A 13,965-nucleotide genomic window follows, 5' to 3' on the forward strand; every position below is an offset into this window, starting at 1 on the left:
CTACATGGTCGAATCGTCAGAAGAAAGCCATTACTGCGCAAATGTCACAAAGTATCTCACCTACAATATGCAAAACAGCACAGAGACAAGCCTCAAAACTTCTGGAACAAGATAATTTGGAGTGATGAGACCAAAATTGAACTTTTTGGCCACAACCATAAACATTACATTTGGAGTGAGGTCAACAAGGCCTATGATGAAAGGAACACCATTCCTACTGTAAAGCATGGAGGGAGATCACTGATGTTTTGGGGATGTGTGAGCTACAAAGGTGCAGGAAACTTGGTCAAAGTTGAAGGAAAGATGAATGCAGCACGTTATCAACAAATACTGGTGGCAAATTTGCAATCATTAGCCCGGAAGCTGCGCATGGGACGTACTTGGACGTTCAAACATGACAACGATCCAAAACACAAGGCCAAGTTGACCTGTCATTGGCTACATCAGAACAAAGTGAATGTTCTGGAGTGTCCATCTCAGTCTCCTGACCTCATTATCATTGAGCCACTCTGTGGAAATCTCAAGCACGCAGTTCATGCAAGACAGCCCAGGAATTTACAGGAACTGGAGGCTTTTTGGCAAGAATAGTGGGCAGCTTTACCATCTGAGAAAATAAAGAACTTCATCCACAACTACCACAAAAGACTTCAAGCTGTCATTGATGTTAGAGGGGCAATACACGGTATTAAGGAATGGGGTATGTGAACTTTTGATCAGGGTCATTTGGATGTTTTGGGTTGTCATTATGATTTAAAAAGAGAAAACACAGTAATTTGACAATAAATGGCTTCACCCAACCACTAACCATGAGTGGAGAAAAAGTTTTGGTGCTAGCATTCATATTCTCTGAAAAAAGGCCAAGAATGCAAACATTTTGCCAGGGTATGTAAACTTTTGTGCACAACTGTATATATCTATTATCCAAAAAATGTACTTACCTAGATACAGTGGGGCAAAAAAGTATTTAGTCAGTTAGCAATAGTGCAAGTTCCACCACTTAAAAAGATGAGAGGCGTCTGTAATTTACATCATAGGTAGACCTCAACTATGGGAGACAAACTGAGAAAAAAAAATCCAGAAAATCACATTGTCTATTTTTTTAACATTTTATTTGCATATTATGGTGGAAAATAAGTATTTGGTCAGAAACAAAATTTCATCTCAATACTTTGTAATATATCCTTTGTTGGCAATGACAGAGGTCAAACGTTTTCTGTAAGTCTTCACAAGGTTGCCACACACTGTTGTTGGTATGTTGGCCCATTCCTCCATGCAGATCTCCTCTAGAGCAGTGATGTTTTTGGCTTTTCGCTTGGCAACACGGACTTTCAACTCCCTCCAAAGGTTTTCAATAGGGTTGAGATCTGGAGACTGGCTAGGCCACTCCAGGACCTTGAAATGCTTCTTACGAAGCCACTCCTTCGTTGCCCTGGCGGTGTGCTTTGGATCATTGTCATGTTGAAAGACCCAGCCACGTTTCATCTTCAATGCCCTTGCTGATGGAAGGAGGTTTGCACTCAAAATCTCACGATACATGGCCCCATTCATTCTTTCATGTACCCGAATCAGTCGTCCTGGCCCCTTTGCAGAGAAACAGCCCCAAAGCATGATGTTTCCACCACCATGCTTTACAGTAGGTATTGTGTTTGATGGATGCAACTCAGTATTCTTTTTCCTCCAAACACGACAAGTTGTGTTTCTACCAAACAGTTCCAGTTTGGTTTCATCAGACCATAGGACATTCTCCCAAAACTCCTCTGGATCATCCAAATGCTCTCTAGCAAACTTCAGACGGGCCCGGACATGTACTGGCTTAAGCAGTGGAACACGTCTGGCACTGCAGGATCTGAGTCCATGGTGGCGTAGTGTGTTACTTATGGTAGGCCTTGTTACATTGGTCCCAGCTCTCTGCAGTTCATTCACTAGGTCCCCCCGCGTGGTTCTGGGATTTTTGCTCACCGTTCTTGTGATCATTCTGACCCCACGGGGTGGGATTTTGCGTGGAGCCCCAGATCGAGGGAGATTATCAGTGGTCTTGTATGTCTTCCATTTTCTAATTATTGCTCCCACTGTTGATTTCTTCACTCCAAGCTGGTTGGCTATTGCAGATTCAGTCTTCCCAGCCTGGTGCAGGGCTACAATTTTGTTTCTGGTGTCCTTTGACAGCTCTTTGGTCTTCACCATAGTGGAGTTTGGAGTCAGACTGTTTGAGGGTGTGCACAGGTGTCTTTTTATACTGATAACAAGTTTAAACAGGTGCCATTACTACAGGTAATGAGTGGAGGAAAGAGTAGACTCTTAAAGAAGAAGTTACAGGTCTGTGAGAGCCAGAAATCTTGATTTTTTGTTTCTGACCAAATACTTATTTTCCACCATAATATGCAAAAAAAATGATAAAAAAACAGACAAAGTGATTTTCTGGATTTTTTTATCTCAGTTTGTCTCCCATAGTTGAGGTCTACCTATGATGTAAATTACAGACGCCGCTCATCTTTTTAAGTGGTGGAACTTGCACTATTGCTGACTGACTAAATACTTTTTTGCCCCACTGTATGTTACATATACGTAGGGTAGATGTATGGAAAGCCATTAGGTGGCCTCACATAGAGAATAAATATCTCCCAACAGAGTATCACAAAATCACATTTTTCTTTTCAAAGTTGGTAAACTCTCGCTACTCATTTTAGGACATGATGAGCTGAGTGGAAAGGTAAAAAAAGTACAGATCTTTAATGGTATGATTAGACAGTACCATATGTTTATGACATGGACTTCAGGGTTGTTCCCATTATTAAAATGTAATATTGAAAGGATAGCTGACAACCTGGAGATATGTGGCGGTCCAACTATGGAGGCCTATATTGTTTCTAAGAACAGGGCTTTGAAATGCCCCATCAGAATGGAGTGGTGACAGTAAATGAGCATCACACCCCATTCATTCTCTATGGGACACACAAACATTCGAGCTCTGTACTTGGTTAGGCTACTTCTGGCAATCCCATAACCAATGAATGGAGTATCGGAGGGCATGCACTGCCACTGCTTCATTCTCGTGGGGCATTATAATAATAATAATAATAATAATAATAAATTTTAAAGCAGTGTTCTTGGAATTGGTCACCCCCAATGTACAAACTGTTAACTATCCTCTGGTAGGAATAACCCCTTAAAGAGGACGTGTCACTTGCCATAAATATGTATTATTTTACCTGGTGTAAATGCTGCTGTTCTCCTGAATCCAGCAATGTTTTTCTTTTGTTCCTGCGCCTCTCCATTCCTGAGATATGGCCTTGTCTTCGTAGTATATAAATCTAGTCTTGTTAGCCAACGGGATGTGGTCCTCATGAAGACGCCCACAGAGAAAAGGATGACGACGCCCACTTGGATAATAAGACTAGATTTATATAAAGGTAAGAAGGGCCATATCTCAGGAATAGAGAGGCGCAAGAAAAAAAGAAAAACATGTCCGGAATCAGGAGAACATCGGCATTTGCACCAGGTAAAAAATGAAATATTTATGGTCCTTTATGAATAGAAAGAAATTCCTCATATAGCAGTAATAAATAGGTGTGATGACTTTTGGAGGACTTTCCATGGGACTAGTCCGTTAATCAATCACCGGGACACAGTATGCTGTATAACACCTCTCTGGTAGGCTTATAGTCTTAGTCATTTTGTAAGGCTCGTTATAGGGTCCATCATTGACTTGTGAGGCACTTACTACCTTACTTATTACCAATAGGTGGCCTTAAGCCCGCGTTTCCCAAACTCCATTCATCGGGGCCCCCAACAGATCATGTTTTTAGGATTTCCTTAGTATAGCACAGGTGTGAGGTGTGTTTTATGCCATGTACACAGCTGAGATGTTGGTCCTCTCTTAGGAATCTTCTGTGAGACCACCATATCACTTTGTCATCCGGACAGCTGTCATCATGGAGGAATCTGCTACCAACATCCCAACCTTACTGCCCTCTCCTGTCTCTGCCCTAAAGGTTGGAGTGGTGAGTTATTGAGCCTGTCATCTTTTCATAATTTTTGTCACTTTGGTAATTAGCGGATGTTAGGTGTTCTACACAAGGTAGAAGTAGGATGATGGTTGAACGACCATTAAATGAACGATCGTTTGAAGAAAAACAACACAGCCGTCCAGGGTAGTCCATATTGGCTGTAACAAACACTCAAACTGGACGTGTAAAAAAAAAAGAAATGTGGCCGTAGAGTTCAAGAATAAGATTCGTGCTGCCCTGGTCTGGAGTTTAGTCCTCCATGTTGTCCAGTGCACGTCATGGGGGTCTCATAAACACAAGATTCGCCCACTATACCTGGCCAAGGATGCCAAATGCAGAAGTGAAGACTGCTCCGGTTTGGCTGGTATGGAGGACCAGACCGGTCCCTGGACCAAGATGACGTGAATCTTTTTGTTCAACCCCACATGACCGGTTTCTTTTCAGACAATGAGGATGTGTTATCAATTGGCCAAAATGATCCGTCATTTGTTAATTCCTTCTAATGAACATTCCTTTTGGTTGACATTGTCCATTCTCACCAACTTTAACTCCATGTGTAAGGGCAGCTTTATTCTAGTGGCACCTGTAGGCAACGATAATCCAAACTTGGTCCCATCTCATCCATGATTCCAGGGCCGGCGTCAGCACCCGGCGTACCTGGGCAAGTGCCGGGGCCCTGGCGAGACAGGGGGGCACATTCAGGGCCGGTGTTAGGGGCAAGCAGGCAGCTACCAGTGCCTAGGACCACCGGGAGTGGGAGCGGCTGGGGGCTGTGTTTATATGCGATCATGAATCGTGGTATGCGTTAAAGGGGGGACAGTACAAAGACCTTTCTGATGATCTTTTTAATCATAGACCTGAAACCGGGACTAGGGGGCATCCTCTGTGTTTGGAGGAAAAAAGGTTTAAGCATAATAACAGACGCGGATTCTTTACTGTAAGAGCAGTGAGACTATGGAACTCTCTGCCATATGATGTTGTAATAAGTGATTCATTACTTAAATTTAAGAGGGGACTGGATACCTTTCTGGAAAAGTATAATGTTACAGGGTATATACACTAGATTCCTTGATAGGGTGTTGATCCAGGGAACTAGTCTGATTGCCGTATGTGGAGTCAAGAAGGAATTTTTTTCCCCAATGTGGAGCTTACTCTTTGCCACATGGTTTTTTTTGCCTTCCTCTGGATCAACATGTTAGGGCATGTTAGGTTAGGCTATGGGTTGAACTAGATGGACTTATAGTCTTCCTTCAACCTTAATAACTATGTAACTATGTAACTGAGACTCTTTCGCCCGGGGCCCTCAAAAACCTGGAGCCGGCCCTGCATGATCCCACATGTTTTGCTTAAATATTAGCTTTGGGCTCTTTCTGTATCTATATTACAAGTGTCCTGTGAATTAGACAAGCTTATGTTGGCCTTCCTGTAGTGTCTGTGGCCATTTTATGCTGTTATATTAGTATATTTTGGATTGGGATATTTAAATGTTTGAGATTTTTTTTATGACATTGACTTTTTGTACAGATTAGTCTTGTTTTAGAGCAGTGGTTGACCACCTGGTTGACTTTCCGTTTACTTCTTACAGGATCCTCTTGTGAAGTTGATGTTGATGAATGTATGGACGATCCCTGTAAGAATTCAGGAAATTGTGTTAATATTCCCGGAAATTACAGTTGTGTCTGTTCCTTGGGTTTCACCGGGCTCCAGTGTGAGACAGAACTTGACCACTGTTTAAAAGGTGATTCCTCCTCGTCCTTTGTGTGTTATCTACGCAACTTGTGACATCTTTCAAATCATGTCTCGATGTTAATTTTTTACGTATATTTTCTTATCTTCCCCATAGATCGTTGCCAGAATGGAGGAACGTGCACAAGTCTGACAGAATCGTTTCTATGTATTTGTCCACCTGGATACATGGGGACATTGTGTGAAGAGACTGTGGACCATTGTAAAGGTTTACCATGTCAAAATGGAGGGACCTGCAGAAAACAAATTAACTCTTACAAATGTGATTGTGCTCGAGGGTACGAAGGAACGAACTGTGAGGTCAACTCTCAGGACTGCACCAATAGGTAAGAGAACCACCAATATGAGAAGCGAAAGTGCCACGATTGTTGTGAAAAAAATGTTTACTATGCACTGACGTTTTTCCAGACCTCAAGGACCCCCAGCCTTCTATGCTGTTCTTCAGTTCTTCTAAGGTTTGGGAATAGACCTTATGTGGTCACATTGGGTGAATAAGTTTTTGACGTCAGAAAAACCAAAAACTTGCATGGAGGACTAGGGGGCTGTGATGTAGGTGATGTTAGGACAGGCGAAGTGATTACCATTTTGCTGGATTAGTGCGAATCGAATGCCAAACATTTCATATTTGCTAGAATCTAAAATCTTGAGTAAATTTGTCATGAATTTGATTTCCTGTGGATTGATTAGGAATTAGGTTGCTGCTCCAGAAACCTCTCCTATTATGAAAGGCAATTCAGTACTACAATGGACATAGCGGTCAGAGCACATACAGTGATCTGACAATAACCCAAAATCATAGAACGAGCTCTGAGACGTGGGAATTCTGCAGACCGCAATCCCTAATCCTCTCCAAACAACACTAGAGGCAGCCGTGGATTGCGCCTAACTCTGCCTATGCAACTCGGCACAGCCTGAGAAACTAACTAGCCTGAAGATAGAAAATAAGCCTACCTTGCCTCAGAGAAATACCCCAAAGGAAAAGGCAGCCCCCCACATATAATGACTGTGAGTTAAGATGAAAAGACAAACGTAGAGATGAAATAGATTCAGCAAAGTGAGGCCCGACTTTCTTAACAGATCGAGGATAGAAAAGGTAACTTTGCGGTCTACACAAAACCCTAAAGAAAACCACGCAAAGGGGGCAAAAAGACCCTCCGTACCGAACTAACGGCACGGAGGTACACCCTTTGCGTCCCAGAGCTTCCAGCAACAAATTAGACAAGCTGGACAGAAAAAATAGCAAACAAATAGCAAAGAAGAACTTAGCTATGCAGAGCAGCAGGCCACAGGAATGATCCAGGGAAAAGCAAGTCCAACACTGGAACATTGACAGGAAGCCAGGATCAAAGCATTAGGTGGAGTTAAGTAGAAAAGCACCTAACAACCTCACCAGATCACCTGAGGGAGGAAACTCAGAAACCGCAGTACCACTTCCCTCCACCAACAGAAGCTCACAGAGAGAATCAGCCGAAGTACCACTTGTGACCACAGGAGGGAGCTCTGCCACAGAATTCACAACAGTACCCCCCCCTTGAGGAGGGGTCACCGAACCCTCACCAGAGCCCCCAGGCCGACCAGGATGAGCCACATGAAAGGCACGAACAAGATCGGGAGCATGGACATCAGAGGCAAAAACCCAGGAATTATCTTCCTGAGCATAACCCTTCCATTTAACCAGATACTGGAGTTTCCGTCTAGAAACACGAGAATCCAAAATCTTCTCCACAATATACTCCAATTCCCCCTCCACCAAAACCGGGGCAGGAGGATCAACAGATGGAACCATAGGTGCCACGTATCTCCGCAACAATGACCTATGGAATACGTTATGTATGGAAAAAGAATCTGGAAGGGTCAGACGAAAAGACACAGGATTAAGAACCTCAGAAATCCTATACGGACCAATGAAACGAGGTTTAAACTTAGGAGAGGAAACCTTCATAGGAATATGACGAGAAGATAACCAAACCAGATCCCCAACACGAAGTCGGGGACCCACACGGCGTCTGCGATTAGCGAAACGTTGAGCCTTCTCCTGGGACAAGGTCAAATTGTCCACTACATGAGTCCAAATCTGCTGCAACCTGTCCACCACAGTAACCACACCAGGACAGTCCGAAGACTCAACCTGTCCTGAAGAGAAACGAGGATGGAACCCAGAATTGCAGAAAAATGGCGAAACCAAGGTAGCCGAGCTGGCCCGATTATTAAGGGCGAACTCAGCCAAAGGCAAAAAGGACACCCAATCATCCTGATCAGCAGAAACAAAGCATCTCAGATATGTTTCCAAGGTCTGATTGGTTCGTTCGGTCTGGCCATTAGTCTGAGGATGGAAAGCCGAGGAAAAAGTCAATTCAATGCCCATCCTACCACAAAAGGCTCGCCAAAACCTTGAAACAAACTGGGAACCTCTGTCAGAAACGATATTCTCTGGAATGCCATGTAAACGAACCACATGCTGGAAGAACAATGGCACCAAATCAGAAGAGGAAGGCAATTTAGACAAGGGTACCAGATGGACCATCTTAGAAAAGCGATCACAGACCACTGACTGACATCTTTTGAGAAACGGGAAGATCAGAAATAAAATCCATAGAGATATGTGTCCAAGGCCTCTTCGGGACCGGCAAGGGCAAAAGCAACCCACTGGCACGAGAACAGCAGGGCTTAGCCCGAGCACAAATCCCACAGGACTGCACAAAAACACGCACATCCCGCGACAGAGACGGCCACCAAAAGGATCTAGCCACCAACTCTCTGGTACCAAAGATTCCAGGATGACCAGCCAACACCGAACAATGAACCTCAGAGATAACTTTACTGGTCCACCTATCAGGGACAAACAGTCTCTCCGCTGGACAACGATCAGGTTTATTAGCCTGAAATTTTTGCAGCACCCGCCGCAAATCAGGGGAGATGGCAGACACAATTACTCCTTCCTTGAGGATACCCGCCGGCTCAGACAAACCCGGAGAGTCGGGCACAAAACTCCTAGACAGAGCATCCGCCTTCACATTTTTAGAGCCCGGAAGGTACGAAATCACAAAGTCAAAACGGGCAAAAAACAGCGACCAACGAGCCTGTCTAGGATTCAACCGCTTAGCAGACTCAAGATAAGTCAAGTTCTTATGATCAGTCAATACCACCACGCGATGCTTAGCTCCTTCAAGCCAATGACGCCACTCCTCGAATGCCCACTTCATGGCCAGCAACTCTCGGTTGCCCACATCATAATTTCGCTCAGCAGGCGAAAACTTCCTGGAAAAAAAAGCGCATGGTTTAATCACTGAGCAATCAGAACCTCTCTGCGACAAAACAGCCCCTGCTCCAATCTCAGAAGCATCAACCTCGACCTGGAACGGAAGAGAAACATCTGGTTGACACAACACAGGGGCAGAAGAAAAACGACGCTTCAAGTCTTGAAAAGCTTCCACAGCAGCAGAAGACCAATTGACCAAATGAGCACCCTTCTTGGTCAAATCGGTCAATGGTTTGGCAATACTAGAAAAATTGCAGATGAAGCAACGATAAAAATTAGCAAAGCCCAGGAACTTTTGCAGACTTTTCAGAGATGTCGGCTGAGTCCAATCATGGATGGCTTGGACCTTAACAGGATCCATCTCGATAGTAGAAGGGGAAAAGATGAACCCCAAAAATGAAACCTTCTGCACACCAAAGAGACACTTTGATCCCTTCACAAACAAAGAATTAGCACGCAGGACCTGAAAAACTGTTCTGACCTGCTTCACATGAGACTCCCAATCATCCGAGAAGATCAAAATGTCATCCAAGTACACAATCAGGAATTTATCCAGGTACTCTCGGAAGATGTCATGCATAAAGGACTGAAACACTGATGGAGCATTGGCAAGTCCGAATGTGTTGTGAATTCTGTGGCTGAATTCACTCCTGTGGTCACAAGTGGTACTGCAGCTTCTGAGCTTCCTCCCTCAGGTGTTCTGGTGAGCTCGTTGGCTGCTTTGTTATTTAACTCCACCTGATTCTGTCTTCCTTGCTCCTTGTCAATGTTCCAGTGTTGGATCTGAGCTTCTGGATCTTTCCTGTGGCCTGCTGCTCTGCTTAGATAAGTGCTTCTTTGCTTTTGTTGCTACTTTTTCTGTCCAGCTTGTTAATTCGTTTTGCTGGAAGCTCTGAGACGCAAAGGGTGTACCGCCGTGCCGTTAGTTCGGCACGGTGGGTCTTTTTGCCCCCTTTGCGTGGTTTTTTGCTTTAGGGTTTTTTGTAGACTGCAAAGTTCTCTTTGCTATCCTCGCTCTATCTAGAATATCGGGCCTCACTTTGCTGAATCTATTTCATCCCTACGTTTGTCTTTTCATCTTGCTAACAGTCATTATATGTGGGGGGCTGCCTTTTCCTTTGGGGTATTTCTCTGAGGCAAGTCAGGCTTGTTTTTCTATCTTCAGGCTAGTCAGCTCCTCAGGCTGTGCCGAGTTGCATAGGTAGTGTCAGGCGCAATCCACAGCTGCCTTTAGTTGTGTTTAGGATAGGTTCAGGTATTGCGGTCTACAGAGATTCCACGTCTCAGAGCTCGTTCTATTGTTTTTTGGGTTATTGTCAGATCACTGTATGTGCTCTGATTGCTGGCACACTGTGTCACTGGATTGCCTACATAACACGAATGGCATCACTAGATACTCAAAATGACCCTCGGGCGTATTAAATGCAGTTTTCCATTCATCTCCTCGCCTGATACGCACCAGATTATACGCACCACGAAGATCTATCTTGGTGAACCAACTAGCCCCCTTAATCCGAGCAAACAAATCAGATAACAATGGCAAGGGGTACTGAAATTTAACCGTGATCTTATTTAGAAGGCGGTAATCTATACAAGGTCTCAGCGAACCATCCTTCTTGGCTACAAAAAAGAAGCCTGCTCCTAATGGTGACGATGACGGGCGAATATGCCCCTTCTCCAGGGATTCCTTCACATAACTGCGCATAGCGGCGTGCTCAGGCACGGATAAATTAAACAGTCGACCTTTTGGGAATTTACTACCAGGAATCAAATTGATAGCACAATCACAATCCCTATGCGGACGTAGGGCATCGGACTTAGGCTCATCAAATACATCCCGGTAATCAGACAAGAACTCTGGAACCTCAGAAGGGGTGGATCACGAAATTGACAGAAATGGAACATCACCATGTACCCCCTGACAACCCCAGCTGGACACCGACATGGATTTCCAATCTAATACTGGATTATGGGCTTGTAGCCATGGCAACCCCAACACGACCACATCATGCAGATTATGCAACACCAGAAAGCGAATAACCTCCTGATGTGCAGGAGCCATGCACATGGTCAGCTGGGTCCAGTATTGAGGCTTATTCTTGGCCAAAGGCGTGGCATCAATTCCTCTCAATGGAATAGGACACCGCAAAGGCTCCAAGAAAAACCCACAACGTTTAGCATAATCCAAATCCATCCAAGGGCTCTAAGAGAAACCCACAATCCTTAGCATACTCCAAGTCCATCAAATTCAGGGCAGCGCCTGAATCCACAAATGCCATGACAGAATACGATGACAAAGAGCAGATCAAGGTAACGGACAGAAGAAATTTTGACTGTACCGTACCAATGGTGGCAGACCTAGCGAACCGCTTAGTGCGCTTAGGACAATCAGAGATAGCATGAGTGGAATCACCACAGTAGAAACACAGCCCATTCAGACGTCTGTGTTCTTGCCGTTTAACTCTGGTCAAAGTCCTATCGCACTGCATAGGCTCAGGTTTAAGCTCAGGTAATACCGCCAAATGGTGCACAGATTTACGCTCACGCAAGCGTCGACCGATCTGAATGGCCAAAGACATAGACTCATTCAAACCAGCAGGCATAGGAAATCCCACCATGACATCCTTAAGGGCTTCAGAGAGACCCTTTCTGAACATAGCTGCCAGCGCAGATTCATTCCATTGAGTGAGCACGGACCACTTTCTAAATTTCTGACAATATACCTCTATCTCATCCTGACCCTGACAAAGAGCCAGCAAATTTTTCTCTGCCCGATCCACTGAATTAGGTTCATCGTACAGCAATCCGAGCGCCAGGAAAAACGCATCAATATTACTCAATGCAGGATCTCCTTGCGCAAGAGAAAATGCCCAGTCCTGAGGGTCGCCGCGCAAAAAAGAAATAACAATCAAAACCTGTTGAACTGGATCACCAGAGGAGCGAGGTTTCAAGGCCAGAAATAATTTACAATTATTTTTGAAACTCAGAAACTTAGTTCTATCTCCAAAAAACAAATCAGGAATAGGAATTCTTGGTTCCAACATAGCTTTCTGATCAATAGTGTCTTGAATCTTTTGTACTCTTGCCGAGAGCTGATCCACAAATGAAGACAGACTTCTAATGTCCATCGCTACACCTGTGTACTGAACCACCCAAATGTCTAGGGGAAAAAAAAGGCAAAACACAGTGCAAAGAAAAAAAAAATGGTCTCAGAACTTCTTTTTTCCCTCTATTGAGAATCATTAGTACTTTGGGCTTCCTGTACTGTTATGAAAGGCAATTCAGTACTACAATGGATATAGCGGTCAGAGCACATACAGTGATCTGACAATAACCCAAAATCATAGAACGAGCTCTGAGACGTGGGAACTCTGCAGACCGCAATCCCTAATCCTCTCCAAACAACACTAGAGGCAGCCGTGGATTGCACCTAACTCTGCCTATGCAACTCGGCACAGCCTGAGAAACTAACTAGCCTGAAGATAGAAAATAAGCCTACCTTGCCTCAGAGAAATACCCCAAAGGAAAAGGCAGCCCCCCACATATAATGACTGTGAGTTAAGATGAAAAGACAAACGTAGAGATGAAATAGATTCAGCAAAGTGAGGCCCGTCTTTCTTAACAGATCGAGGATAGAAAAGGTAACTTTGCGGTCTACACAAAACCCTAAAGAAAACCACGCAAAGGGGGCAAAAAGACCCTCTGTACCGAACTAACGGCATGGAGGTACACCCTTTGCGTGCCAGAGCTTCCAGCAACAAATTAGACAAGCTGGACAGAAAAAATAGCAAACAAATAGCAAAGAAGAACTTAGCTATGCAGAGCAGCAGGCCACAGGAATGATCCAGGGAAAAGCAAGTCCAACACTGGAACATTGACAGGAAGCCAGGATCAAAGCATTAGGTGGAGTTAAGTAGAGAAGCACCTAACGACCTCACCAGATCACCTGAGGGAGGAAACTCAGAAGCCGCAGTACCACTTCCCTCCACCAACAGAAGCTCACAGAGAGAATCAGCCGAAGTACCACTTGTGACCACAGGAGGGAGCTCTGCCACAGAATTCACAACACTCTCCCTTCTCTGTTTGCAATGTAGACCTGAGACCTTTTCGTACAGCGTGGTGTTTCAGGTAAAACATGGCAGACCAGGAGTGGATGGACCATTGTAATCTTCCAAATTTCTGGATAAGATGAGAGATAAAAGTCTTCAATCCACGAATGTCAATGACTGCCATGATTCCAAATTTCTGGATAAGATGAGAGATAAAATCTGTGGCCATGATATTGCCACAGTCACCAACAGCACCCTTACCGGTTACTTTTATTCATCTTATATATTTTTATTTAGCTCCTGCCTCAATGGCGGCTCCTGTGTGGACGGAATCGCCTCTTTCACCTGTCTATGCCCAGAAAAATTCACCGGTAGCCAATGCCAAGATCAAGTGACATTTTGCAAACCAGAACCGTGCAAGAATGGTGGCACCTGCCATGATGTTCCCGGAGGCTACATCTGCTCCTGTCCTGAGATGTACACGGGGGACAACTGTGAGGTCAGTAAAAACAGTAATAATAATAAAAATGGTAACATGTAAATAATTGGTGGTTTATTGGAATAGAAAGCACATCCTGTCCATCAACCAAATTCTTTGTGCCTCATGCACATGCTAAAGTCATTCATGGAGACCACGGACATGTCTTTGTGTGGTGCCTCCATAATGTACAATACGCTGGCCTAGAATGATTGCGCCTAAAGGGTCTATCACACGTCATGGTGATGGTATGTGGTCTTTTCAAGCCAAGTTGGTGGCTAATTTTGTCCTAGTGCCTTCATTTCTTTTTCTTTCCATAAAACGTTCTGCACACCAAGTGTATAAGTAAATTCCCACGATACCTTCTTATAAATCCAACAGCTGAAATTCGCTGGGAAGAAATGTCCTACCTACCTTTTTAGTCCC

General features: G+C 44.3%; 1 protein-coding gene across 2 annotated transcripts in view; it reads left to right on the top strand.

Moving 5' to 3' along the window:
* The window catches only part of LOC138661554 (neurogenic locus notch homolog protein 1-like), an 89,673-nt gene that overhangs the window by 55,563 nt on the left and 20,145 nt on the right, over nucleotides 1-13,965 (top strand). For both annotated transcript variants that reach the window (XM_069746356.1, XM_069746357.1), the window contains exons 14-17: nucleotides 3,882-4,001; nucleotides 5,593-5,745; nucleotides 5,851-6,079; nucleotides 13,359-13,560. In XM_069746356.1, the coding sequence (XP_069602457.1) occupies nucleotides 3,882-4,001; nucleotides 5,593-5,745; nucleotides 5,851-6,079; nucleotides 13,359-13,560 (704 nt within the window). The remainder of the gene's footprint in view (nucleotides 1-3,881; nucleotides 4,002-5,592; nucleotides 5,746-5,850; nucleotides 6,080-13,358; nucleotides 13,561-13,965) is intronic.

Source organism: Ranitomeya imitator, chromosome 2, assembly GCF_032444005.1.
Source record: "Ranitomeya imitator isolate aRanImi1 chromosome 2, aRanImi1.pri, whole genome shotgun sequence".
In the NCBI taxonomy this organism is placed as follows: Eukaryota; Metazoa; Chordata; class Amphibia; order Anura; family Dendrobatidae; genus Ranitomeya; species Ranitomeya imitator.